Source organism: Terrapene carolina, unplaced genomic scaffold (genome assembly GCF_002925995.2).
Source record: "Terrapene carolina triunguis isolate 2854851 unplaced genomic scaffold, T_m_triunguis-2.0 Scaffold15040, whole genome shotgun sequence".
NCBI lineage: Eukaryota > Metazoa > Chordata > Testudines > Emydidae > Terrapene > Terrapene triunguis.
The window spans coordinates 1-11,943 of NW_020679391.1; the positions used below are offsets into that span (position 1 = coordinate 1).

At 49.8% G+C, this 11,943-nt stretch overlaps 1 protein-coding gene across 1 annotated transcript; it reads right to left on the minus strand.

Moving 5' to 3' along the window:
• Positions 1-198: 198 nt before the first annotated feature.
• LOC112121596 (butyrophilin subfamily 3 member A2-like) lies at positions 199-11,637 on the minus strand (the record flags this gene model as incomplete). The annotated part of the gene is made up of 6 exons (XM_029913929.1): positions 11,379-11,637; positions 9,956-10,269; positions 5,793-5,862; positions 4,750-4,806; positions 1,947-2,036; positions 199-225 (listed from the first exon to the last, which is right to left on the minus strand). Coding segments are annotated over exons 1-6 (805 nt in total), but the record flags the coding sequence as incomplete, so codon positions are not given.
• Between the last annotated feature and the right edge of the window lie 306 nt (positions 11,638-11,943).

Below are 11,943 nucleotides of genomic sequence, written 5' to 3' on the forward strand. Positions count from 1 at the left end.
GTCTCTGTACACAGAGAGCTGTTACCCTTCCCTTCATAGTTATGACAGGGACTGTGTGATTCTAATGTGACTCTGATTTTGGCCCAAATTGTTCACTCAGCCCTGCCCTGCGGTGTTGGTGCTTCGGTATCTGCTCAGCACCGTGTGTGGCTGGGAGCCGCCGCCCAGGGGCTCTAGTGGGGAGGTGGATGAACTTACCAAGCTTCTCACGGAGCTCCTGGCACTCTGGGGAGAGAAGAGAAGGAGATAATTGTGGGTTCAGTGTGGTTATTCTGAGCAGAGTGACATGGGGCTGTTCCAAACTCTGGGAACGTCTACACTGCAGCCGGGAGTGAGCTTCCCAGTTTGGGCAGACAGAGACACGCTAGCTCTGCTTGAGCCAGTGCGCTAAAAGTAGCCGGGTATCTGGGGGTAGCAGGTGCAGCAGCTTGGGTTGGCTGTTCAAGTACAAACCCGCTCGGACCCCCTGGGAACACACTCGGGTAGGTACACTGAGCCCACCCCCCACCTCCGGTACCTAGCATGTGTCTGGCTACCCGAGCTGGGAAGCTCGCTTCCTCCTGTAGTGTAGATGGACCCAATGCGCCAAGGGTCTCGGAGCTGACAGGACATATCAGACAAAACTGTTGTTAATGAACAACATACAAGGTCCCAGAGCAGCGCCTAAACACAGCCCACAAATTTCCACTAGGGGCAGCACCCCCCAGCACTGACAGCACTGACAGAACATGTATCACATAGAGAGAGGCCTGCACTGCTGCAGCCCATCACCCAACCTCAGACCTCCCATTTATGTGCTGGGCAATCCCTTTGTGTTGCTGATTTGCACAAGTGTGTAACTCTAGGGTCAGTGGTTGGCAGGAGCGGAACTTGGGAACAGCTCCGTGGGGCTGTGTGGCAGTGGATTTACTGTCCGCTGCTAGAGATGTGGGGTCAGGTTCTGCCCCAGCTCTTGTGAGAACAATGTGGGTGGTGGGGCCCATTAGAATGCACCTCACCGAGCCCATACACAGACTCTGTCTTCATTCGCAGCCAAGGCTTAGCCTCGGGGGGAGGGGGAAGAGGACAGGACTGTGGAGTCCAGCATTGGCATAGCAGCGATTTTGCAGTTCAGAACTGAGATAAATCCACAGACCTGCACGGAGGAAGTTTGCCCAGCCCCTGACTAAGGTTTTGTCTACAGAGCCCCATTGTTCGGCTGTTACCTCGGAACTGAGGAGTGTGTTACCCCAGAACTTGAGTAAGCTAATCACAGCCACAGAGTGTGCATTCAGCCACCAGGAATTAATAAAATAGAACACCACATAGTTAAGAGTTAATTTGGACAAGCAGGGCTTTTGGAGGCAAGGTCAAATACTAGCTGCAGGCTTATGTTTCTGCTAATTAGAAAGGGAGGAGGGGAGGAAAGAGTCAACAAACTATGGGACTGAAATAAAATAAGTGGATGGAGACCTTGAGTTTGGGCGTCTTTGATACAGAAGCTTCTTATGGCTAAGATTGTTAGGAATGTTTTAGTGATAAGTAGTTTATTGAAGTGAGGAGAAGTGATGACCCAGAAAGGGTCACTGGGAGCTGTGTGTTTTGTAAAAGCCAGTTATAAAAAGACTAGATAATAGAATGTATTTTGGAGCAGTTCTCTGGAGCTATACTGAGAGACTTTTTCCTGACATCCTACTCTCCGGCTTGGAAGCAACTGGCCATCGTTGTCCTGCTGTTAATTACTCGATACCATCTCAGATTGTAGACAATTATTTGGGATGTTCTAAACCTATGTTTGTGTGTGTTTAAATCTAATAAATAGTCGTTTTAGATAAGAGCACACTTATTTGTATCAAGCTTTCATCAGCTGGAATCAGGGCCGATGGGGAAGCCGGTACAAATTACCGGGGCCCGGCGGTCTGGAAGGGGGCCCGGGGCCTGGCTTCCCACCCCTCTTGTCTCCTTACCGGGGCCCGGCAGTCCGGAAAGGGCCCCAAGGCCCAGGTTCCCCGGCTTCCTCCTCCTCTCATCGGCCCTGTTTAGCCAATCCGCCCTTGCTGAGGGGCCCGGAAAAAATTTTTCACCGGGGCCCGAACCTGCTCTCGGCAGCCCTGGCTGGAAGTGCTATGTTCCCATTGATTTATTCCTGACACCACCTGTAGTGAAACAGTTAAGTTACCACTGCTTTGGATTTATGACCCTGGGCAACACAGCCTACAGGAGAGTGATTTGCAGCATGCACAAAAGTGCTGTGCTGGGACGTCACATGTGGATGCTGCCGGTACACACTAAACTGTCTCTCTTCAGTTAGGCCTACATTAAATTTTTAACTAAGAATCTTTTAGTTCATACCCACGGAATCCACACAGAGTTGTTACAGGGCAGCACTTTGATGCATATTCCTATTCACACCCCTGTAATCTGAACCGTTGGGCAGTGTAGACACAGCCTGAGGCCCACCATTCCACATGCATTAAATTCAGTCTCTGTTGTTTCGGATGATACTGAAATGTGAGCTACAAACTCTGCAGTGTTTGTTTCCAGGGCAGGGGGAAATGATCATGAAGGTGACTGAAGTCCATACAGCGCATGTGGTGATTTTTCCATCTCATTATAGTGTGAAAGCGCAGACACACATTCACTAGGGGTCTAGCAAAATACCTGATTCCAAGGTTGTCTTCTCAGTCCTTGCAGGCTCTGAAATGTGGAAGAGAAAAGAGTCAGACCCAGAGACACACACTGGGTGGTGCTGTACACTCCCTAATGACTGGGGTTAGTCACAGACATCCCACACCCACACTCCCAGCCCCAGTGCAGGAGCCGGCAGGTTTGACAGGAGCAGGGCTGGCAGTTAGTGATATGCACCAACACACCAGAGACCTGGGGGAGTCTCTCACTCCTTAGCCCTCATCTACATAGAATCTGACACGAGCTTAACTAATTAGGTTACAAAACACTCCTTGAGTTAAACTGGTGCAGGGCTGTGTGTAGCGCAGGCCTTGGGCTGGTGCAGCAGAGCCAGTAGAACCATGGGGCGGGGGCAGTTACTCCTCAGCGACCCCTCTGGCTAGTTACAGAACAGCACTGGTTGCTAGGTGAGTCTCATCCCCAGCTGGGGGAATGGTGGCCACAAGGGGATATGGCAGAGGGCAAAGGAGATGAAAGAGGGGGATCCTCAGGGCTCTTCCGGGCTGTGATTGCCGTGAGAACCCCAGTGACTGCGCTGGCATGTTGTACCCATTCTCTGCACCTTTCATCTGTATTTCCCTGCATGTGAGTGCAGTGCCCAGCAGAATGGGTCAGCACCACTCAGCACCATCACAATGCAAACCAATATTGTTCTTAAATACTGAAAAGCTCACAGTGGAATAAATTAGACACATGGAATTTAAGAACTTGGCTGCTGTGTCTATTGCTCGATTTATAGAGTTTCAGGCCAAGTAGATTAATTAGTTCATCTCCTCTGACCTGCTGTGTATCACAGGCCAGAGAATCTCACCCAGTTCCCCTGCACTGAGCCCAAGAACTCAGATTTAGCTACAGCATCTTCCAGAAAGGTGCCAGTCGGGATCTGATGCCATCAGGTGATGGAGAATTCACCACTGCCCTGGGGAGCTTGTTCCAGTGGTTAATGACCCTCCCTGTGTTCTGTGCATTCAACTGCATTCAGGGATCCCATGCACTGCTACAATCCCATGCACTGCTAGAGACTAGGGACCGAATGGCTAGGCAGCAGTTCTGCAGAAAAGGACCTAGGGGTTACAGTGGACGAGAAGCTAGATATGAGTTGACAGTGTGACCTTGTTGCCAAGAAGGCTAATGGCATTTTGGGCTGTATAAGTAGGGGCCTTGCTAGCAGATTGAGGGACGTGATTATTTCCCTCTATTCAACATTGGTGAGGCCTCATCTGGAGTACTGTGTCCAGTTTTGGGCCCCACACTACAAGAAGGATGTGGAGAAATTGAAAAGAGTCCAGGAGAGGGCAACAAAAATGATTAGGTGGCTGGAGCACATGACTTATGAGGAGAGGCTGAGGGAACTGGGATTGTTTAGTCTGCAGAAGAGAAGAATGAGGGGGTATTTGATAACTGCTTTCAACTACCTGACAGGGGGTTCCAAAGAGGATGGATCTAGACTGTTCTCAGTGGTGGCAGATGACAGAACAAGGAGCAATGGTCTCAAGTTGCAGTCTGGGAAGTTTAGGCTGGATATTAGGAAAAACTTTTTCACTAGGAGGGTGGTGAAGCACTGGAATGGGTTACCTAGGGAGGTGGTGGAATCTCCTTCCTTCGAGGTTTTTAAGGTCAGGCTTGACAACACCCTGGCTGGGATGATTTAGTTGGGGATTGGTCCTGCTTTGAGCAGGGGGTTGGACTAGTTGACCTCCTGAGGTTCCTTCCAACCCTGATATTCTATGATTCTATGGATCTTTCAGTGTCATTTCCTTTAAATAGAATAGTATCACTGAGCAACTGCCCAGGGTGGGTGGGATAGAATCTGACCCAGAATTGTCATTGCAAACCATCACCATGCCGCCCCCACACGCAGGGAATCTCACAAGCACAGACCCTTGGGTATCTGCTGCAAAATACACATTTGCCAACCTGTTACCATCAGTGTGTATGAGAACGTGGGGGAGATGAGGAACCACTAGGCAAAGACCACCTGGCTCCATCCCTTTCATTGCACGGAGCCCACAGGTAATACCAAGCAGTCACAAAGCTCATGCTTCTCAATAGACACAATAAGAGATCAAGCAGGAGACCTACCATAAAATAATCGAGCTTCCTCTTTAGAGCGTTTCTCCTGAGAGACCTTTTGCTTCACTGTGAGACAGAGAATCAGACATGACAGTGAGAGAGGGAAGGAAGGGGAAACACTGAGCAATACACTAATACAGGTGGGGCCTGTCATAAATATACAGTTAAGGGTTAATTCCTCTTTTACCTGTAAAGGGTTAAGAAGCTCACATAACCTAGCTGACACCTGACCAAAAGAACCAATAAGGGGACAAGATACTTTCAAGTCCGGGAGGGAGGAAAGTTTTTGTCTGTCTGTTCTGTGTGCTTTTGCTGGAGAAGACCCAGGATGCAAGCCATCTAACTCCATTAGAATTAGTAAGTACTAACAGGAGGAATGTGTTAGTTTACTTTTATTTTGGCTTGTGATTTCCTTTGTAAGAAGAGAGAGGCTTATCTTTGATTTTTGTAACTTTAAAGTTTGCCTAGAGGAGAGAATTTCTATATTCTAAATTCTTTTATCTTTTCTTTAATTAAAATTCTTCTTTTAAGAACTTGATTGATTTTTCATTGTTTTACGATCCAAGGTTTGGGTCTGTGTTCACCAGGACTAATTGGTGAGGAGAGTATTCTCAAGCCTCCCTGGGAAAGGGGGTGTAGGGGCTTGGGGGATTATTCTCAAGCCTGCCCAGGAAAAGGGGTGTAGGGGCTTGGGGGGATATTTGGGGAAGGTAGGGCTCCAAGCGGCCCTCCCTGAATGTTTGTTTAAATCACTTGGTGGTGGCAGCGTTACTTAATCCAAAGTACAAGGAAGGATTTGTGCCTTGGGGAGTTTTTAACCTAAGCTGGTAGAAATAAGCATAGGGGGTCTTTCATGCAGGTCCCCATGTCTGTACCCTAAAGTTCAGAGTGGGGAGGGAACCCTGACAGGGCCGGGGACCCAGGTGTGATTATTTGGTTTATTTCCTAAAATCAAAACAAGGTAACTATCTGAACAATAAGACTCTCCCATACCCCACCCCAGTGCCCTCTAGGACCAGGCTCTAAACATGCAAATAACACATTCCCATTACCTGTGTATCCAAGATATGCACAAGCTCCAGCAGCAATGAGAATCAGAGTGAACATCACCCAGAATGCAGCCTGCCAGGGAGAAACACGGGGAAAGACGTCACCTGGCAAACAGAGAGCACAGAGTGTGAGGAGCATGGTTCCATTCTGGAGCTGGAGAACGGGGTTTGCCACGTGGCTTGACAGCTGAGTCGTTGCTCAGAGATCCTCAGAAATTCCCAGGACTGAAGGGCATGTCCCCTCCAGGCTCAAATCGCAGCCACTAATGGGAGCCATTGAAACCGGAGAAGCCAGCGCAGCATAAGTTCCAAGAGCCAGGACTCTGCTGTGCCCAAATCCCTCCCGCTGTCAGAGGCACCGACTCCGTGGGTGCTCTGGGGCTGGAGCACCCATGGAAAAAAATTGGTGGGTGCTCATCACCCACCGGCAGCTCCCCATGGCCCTGCCCCGCCCCCCTGCTCCAGCTCACCGCTGCCTCCACCTCCTCCGCAAGTGCGCCGCCGTGTCCTGCTTCTCCCCCCTGCCTCCGAGCGCTTGCACTGTGAAACAGCTGATTCGTGGGGCAGGGAGGGAGGGGGAACGCGGTGTGCTGGGGGAAGAGGCGGGGCCGGGGCTGGGATTTGGGGAAGGGCTCCAATAGGGGCAGGGAGGGGCAGAGTTAGGACAGGGACTTTGGGGATGGGGTTGGAATGGGGGCAGAGATGGGGTGGAGTTGTGGCGGGGCCAGGGGCGGGAAAGGGGCGGAGGGCGCGGGCACCCACCGGCGCTCTAGAAAGTTGATACCTATGCCTCCTGTTACAAGCTAAAAGTCAGAGACTCCTTGCCCAGCCTGCCCAGCACTGCCTGGCTGTTCGGATGGTCCCTGTCACACAGCTCCCAGTTCTCAGTCACCACGTCCAGTCCAGATAAGTTCAGCAGAGAACAATTGTTTTCCCAGTTGGCCTCAGTGTGTTATGGATTCATAGATGTTAAGGTCAGAAGGGGTCATTATGATCATCTAGTCTGACTTCCTGTATAACCGAGATCAGAGACCCTCCCACAGTGATCTCTGCATCCAGTCCAGCCACAGCGGATCTTATAGAAAGAGTCATCCAGTTTGGGTTGAAAGAGCCCAAGTGATGGAGAATCCACCAACTCCCTAGGTTAATTCCCCTCAATATTAAAATTTTGCACCTTATTTCTAGTCTGAATTTATCTAGCTTCAACTTCCAGCCATCAGAACTTGTTCTGCCTTTGTCTGCTAGGTTAAAGACCTATCCGCTGTCAGAAATCTCCTCCCCATGTAGGTACTGTGACAGACCCAGACTAGTGGGTTACAGGAGTCTGGTGGAGGGCAAATATACTGGTCACTGGATGAGTAGTTTACTGTTCCCTGAGTGACCAGAGCAGGGGCTGCACTAGAGTAATCAGGAACCTGCTAGAATCAGTTAAGGCTGGCAGGCTAATTAGGACACCTGGAGCCAATTAAGAAGAAGCTGCTAGAATCAATTAAGGCAGGATAATCAGGGCACCTGGGTTTTAAAAAGGAACTCACTTCAGTTTGTGGTGTGAGTGTAAGGAGCTGAGAGTGAGAGTGTGAGGGTGAGGGTGTGGGTGTGGGTGTGCTGCTGGAGGACTGAGGAGCACAAGCGTTATCAGACACCAGGAGGAAGGTCCTGTGGTGAGAATAAGGAAGGTGTTTGGAGGAGGCCATGGGGAAGTAGCCCAGGGAGTTGTAGCTGTCATGCAGCTGTTACAGGAGGCACTATAGACAGCTGCAGTCCACAGGGCCCTGGGCTGGAACCCGGAGTAGAGGGCGGGCCCGGGTTCCCCCCAAACCTCCCAATTGACCTGGACTGTGGGTTCTACCAGAGGGGAAGGTCTCTGGGCTGTTCCCCAACCCACATGGTGAATCTCTGAGGCAAGAAAATCCGCCAATAAGCGCAGGACCCACCAAGATAGAGGAGGAACTTTGTCACAGTACTTACAGACCATGATCAAGTCACCTTTTAACCTTCCCTTGGATAAGCTCTATAACTTGAGCTCCTACATTTCTCACTGTGAGGCAGCTTTCCAGACCTCTAATAATTCTTGTAGCTATTTCCTGAGCACTTTCCAATTTGTCATTACCCCAACTGACAGTGTGGGCACTAGAACAGGACACAGTATCCATAGTGGTCTTGCTTATGTAACCCACATGCCATCTGGGTGTGGTGCTCTGTCCCATCTAGTGGCACCAAGGCCACTGAGAGACAGATAAAATGAGTCTGTGTGACAGCTTTAGCTAACAGCCAGGTGGCTTTTAGCTCATGTGGTAGAGGCTCATGCACTAAGCTCCAGAGGCCCCAAGTTCGATCCTGCCTGTCAACAACCAGAGTCTGTTGGCATTACACTAACACCACACACAGAGGTAATGTTGCCTCCTTTCTCCTGATAGATATTGTCATTTATACATGCAAGGGTTGCATTCACTCTGGGAGCTCACATCCAAGTCCTTTTCAGATTTCCAGGTTACAGTCTCCCATCTGTAAGTGTGACCTACGCTCTTTGTTAATAAATGTGTGACCTTGCATTTGGCCATGTTGAAATGCATGTGTGGCAAAATGGGATTTCCGCTGGAGCCACAGCACAAGTGTGGATCACTGACAGTATGTTATTAGAACGAACCCACCTTACCAAACGATCCAGGTCAGTTTGCACTACTGACCTGTCCCCATCATTTTTTACCATTCCACCAATTTTTGGGTCATCTGCAAATTTTACCAGCAATGATTTTACATTTCCTTCTAGCTCATCAATAAAGCTATTGAATAGCATTGGCCCAGAACAGATCACCCCGGGACAGCACTACAAATATCCCCATTTGAGGCTGATTCCTCATTACAATGACTTTGAGATCTATTAGTTAACCAGTTTTTAATCCATATAGCATGGGCTACATTGAGTTTGTACAGTGCTAATTTTTTTTCTCAGTTTCATGCAGGACTAAGTCAAACCCCTTACGGAGTCTGAGACCTGGTCTACACTACAAAATTACGTAGGCTTAATTACATCGCTCAGAACTGTGAAAAATTTCATACCCTGTGCAACGTATTTAAGCCAACCTAACCCCCAGTGTAGCCACCAGTAGGTTGATGGAAGAATTCTTCTGTCAACCCAGCTACTGCCTCTTGGAGATGTGGATTTACTACAGCCATGGAAGAACCCCTTCCGTCACTGTAGTAAGTGTTTAAACCATAGAGCTGCAGCTGTAGTGTTTTTAGTGTAGACACACCCTGAATCTATTATGTCATCCCAGTTACCTTTATCAACCAAACGCAACATCTCCTCAAAGAACAATATCAAGTTCATTTCACAAGACTCAGCCCCAGCTCCTGACAGGCAGATTGTCCATATCACAGAAACCTCCGTCATAATGGCCCCACAAATCAGGTTAGAAGGACATTTCCTGTCTCAGTCCCAGAAAGAGGCATCAGCTGAGTGCAATTCCAGGCCCCGCACTCCCGTGGTGACCCCTGTAGGTCTTGTGGGAGCCCTAGGTATAACTAAAAGTGTGAACCAAAGGCTGTGAACCAGAGTAGGCCTGGCCTTGGAAAAATAACAATACACCAGCTATTAGCTAGCACCAAGTAAGCACATTCCTGACTCAAGAGGATAGTACAAAAACACACAGATCTCTCAAGTAACTATGTAAATGCATTCCTAAGAGATGGTACAGGAACACACAGACCCCTTGTAGGATAAGGATGGGATGACAGGTTAATGGATGAGGATATTTTGTTCCAGCTGGCAGGTACAAGGATAAGGGTGATAACTAACAATATCTGGACTGTAATACGTAACTTGTTGGTATCAGTGTCTAAAAGGAGAAGTGATAAGTGAGGCATCTTTGTCCAGCTGAGGGGACAGCATCCTGGTGCACAGGCTGAGCGGGTACCTTGTTGTAGGCATACATGCATTAGTGTAACTGTGGCTTCTACAGGGCTCTAGGCTTTGTCCACAATAAACCTGGCTGAGTGCCATCGCCACTGAACTGAGCCTGTGATCTTTCCTATGAATAACATCAGGGTCGGCTGAATTAACACGCTGCACCGTCTGCTGGTGCAGCTGACATCGGAGCTCCCAGAACAGCAACACTAGCAGCAGTAATAACTTAGCAACTTTAACAATTCTCCACAGCACTAACAACAACCCCTTCTGCACGGGGGGACTCACCTGAGAGGTGAATGGCCGATTGTCGCTCGGTCACCAGCAGGGCATTCCGCACTATGCAGCTGATGTCTCCATTGTCTTCTCCTTCTGTGACAGTGACGTGACTCACAACACTATACAGGTTCTCCCTTTCCTGAGTCATGTCGGTCACAATCTCCATCATCAGGTTCTGCCCATTCTTGCCAACCCACTGGAGTTCGGGTTTGGGGAACCAGCCTGTGGATCTACAGATCAGCCCGATCCCCTGACCCCGGGGGCCCAGCACGTCAATCAACACTGGAGCCAAAGCTGCGAGGAGACAAAGAGTGTGTGTATCAGAAAATCGTGTCTTTGGTAGCACCATGTGAGTCCTCAGATACCGCTGGATATAGGGGGCTGTGGCTGGAAAGCTCCATTCCCATATGTGCAAAGCCTCCCTGGGATCCCTCATCCTGACGACTCGGGAAATTAAATAATATCATCTTCCATTTCCATAGAGCACTGAGCCTTGCAGGTTCACAGAGGAAGGCTTATACAGCTACACAGAGATCACTGCACCCGCTGCTGAAATGCAGCTACATCTGGGGTGCAGCCCAGCAGCTGTCAGGATCACTGCACTTTGGTACAGAGCAGAAGGTGAGGAATAGTGACCCTGCCTACGTCACTGCTACGACTCCTCCTATGCCACTCTTCTAATAACTGTCCCCTCTGGTGTCCTTCTCCCGCACTGCTAATGGTGCCCCAGGCCAAGCCACCCCTCGTGCTTGGATTTCCCTCTTCCTGTGCTGCACACAACCACCCTCCCCTCCTTTAAATCTCTCCCTAAAAGCAGACGTGTCCTGCGGAGCCTTTGGACTAGGAGCCCCAAAGATGGGAGATGATTTAAAACAACCTCAATGCTCTGCATTATCGCAGGAGGGCCCCTCACCAGGGGCTTGATGTTTCTGAACTGTACTGACTGGGGCTACGTTACTCAGTGAGCTCAATGGGCAGAGACCGTCCCTTCCACTGCCCTTGTGCAGCACTGAATGTGGGGTCAGTGTCCAGGGAATAAAAAACAATATCCCAGCCCTTGGACACTGCAGGTGGAGTTTCAGGGAAGTCAAATTTCATTATCACCTGAGCTGGGATTTGGGCAGAACATGGAGGTAAAGGTCCCACTCCCTCAAACAGCACCGCAATGAGCATGAGAGCTGAGTCGTAGCTTTATGTCTCATTTAAAAGAGGTTGTTTAATGCAGCACTGACCCTGCTATCACCACAGTGGGGTCAGTGCTGAGTGTCAGGGGACAGGGCCCCCTACCGAGTCCTGCACACCACTCCCTACAGCATAAGACCCTTACTGCAGTGCTGGGCTCAGTGCAGGGGCACCCCCAGTGGCAGAGGAGGCTCTGGCTGCCCCCTAGTTCCGTGTCTCACCTGCGACCTGTAGCTCAGTGGTGGCTTCCTGGGTCCATTCTGGGTTCCTCACAAGGCACTGGTATGTCCCAGCATCCGCCACTTGGAGCCGTTTCAGCTTCAGAGAGACGTTCCCACTGCTGAACTCCTGCGGGAACAGCTCCGTCCGCGTCTGGTAACCCTCCCCTGGAAGGCCCTGGGTACCCTCCTCTGAGTACTCATGAATCAGAACAAATCCTGGTTCAATTTTCCTCCACAGCACTTCCATGCCGAGAAGCCGGGCTGGGGGTGTGAGCTGGCAGGGTAACACCACATCCCGGCCAACTACCCCCACCATGGGATGCGGGGAGCCAGCCAGGGAGAACTTCTCTGCAATAGACAATCCCAGGAGCAGATTGAATGATCAGAAAGAGCAGAGGGTGCCAACACTTGAGCTACTATGTGTTTTTCATAAAGCCCCAGCTCCCGGAGGCATGTGATTCTGTGAGAATCTCAGCTTTCATTTAAAACAAAAATCAGTTTCTAGCTCTAGTGATTGGAGAGAAAAGCATGAAAATGGGACCCAAGGGTGATGGAAGGCTCAAAA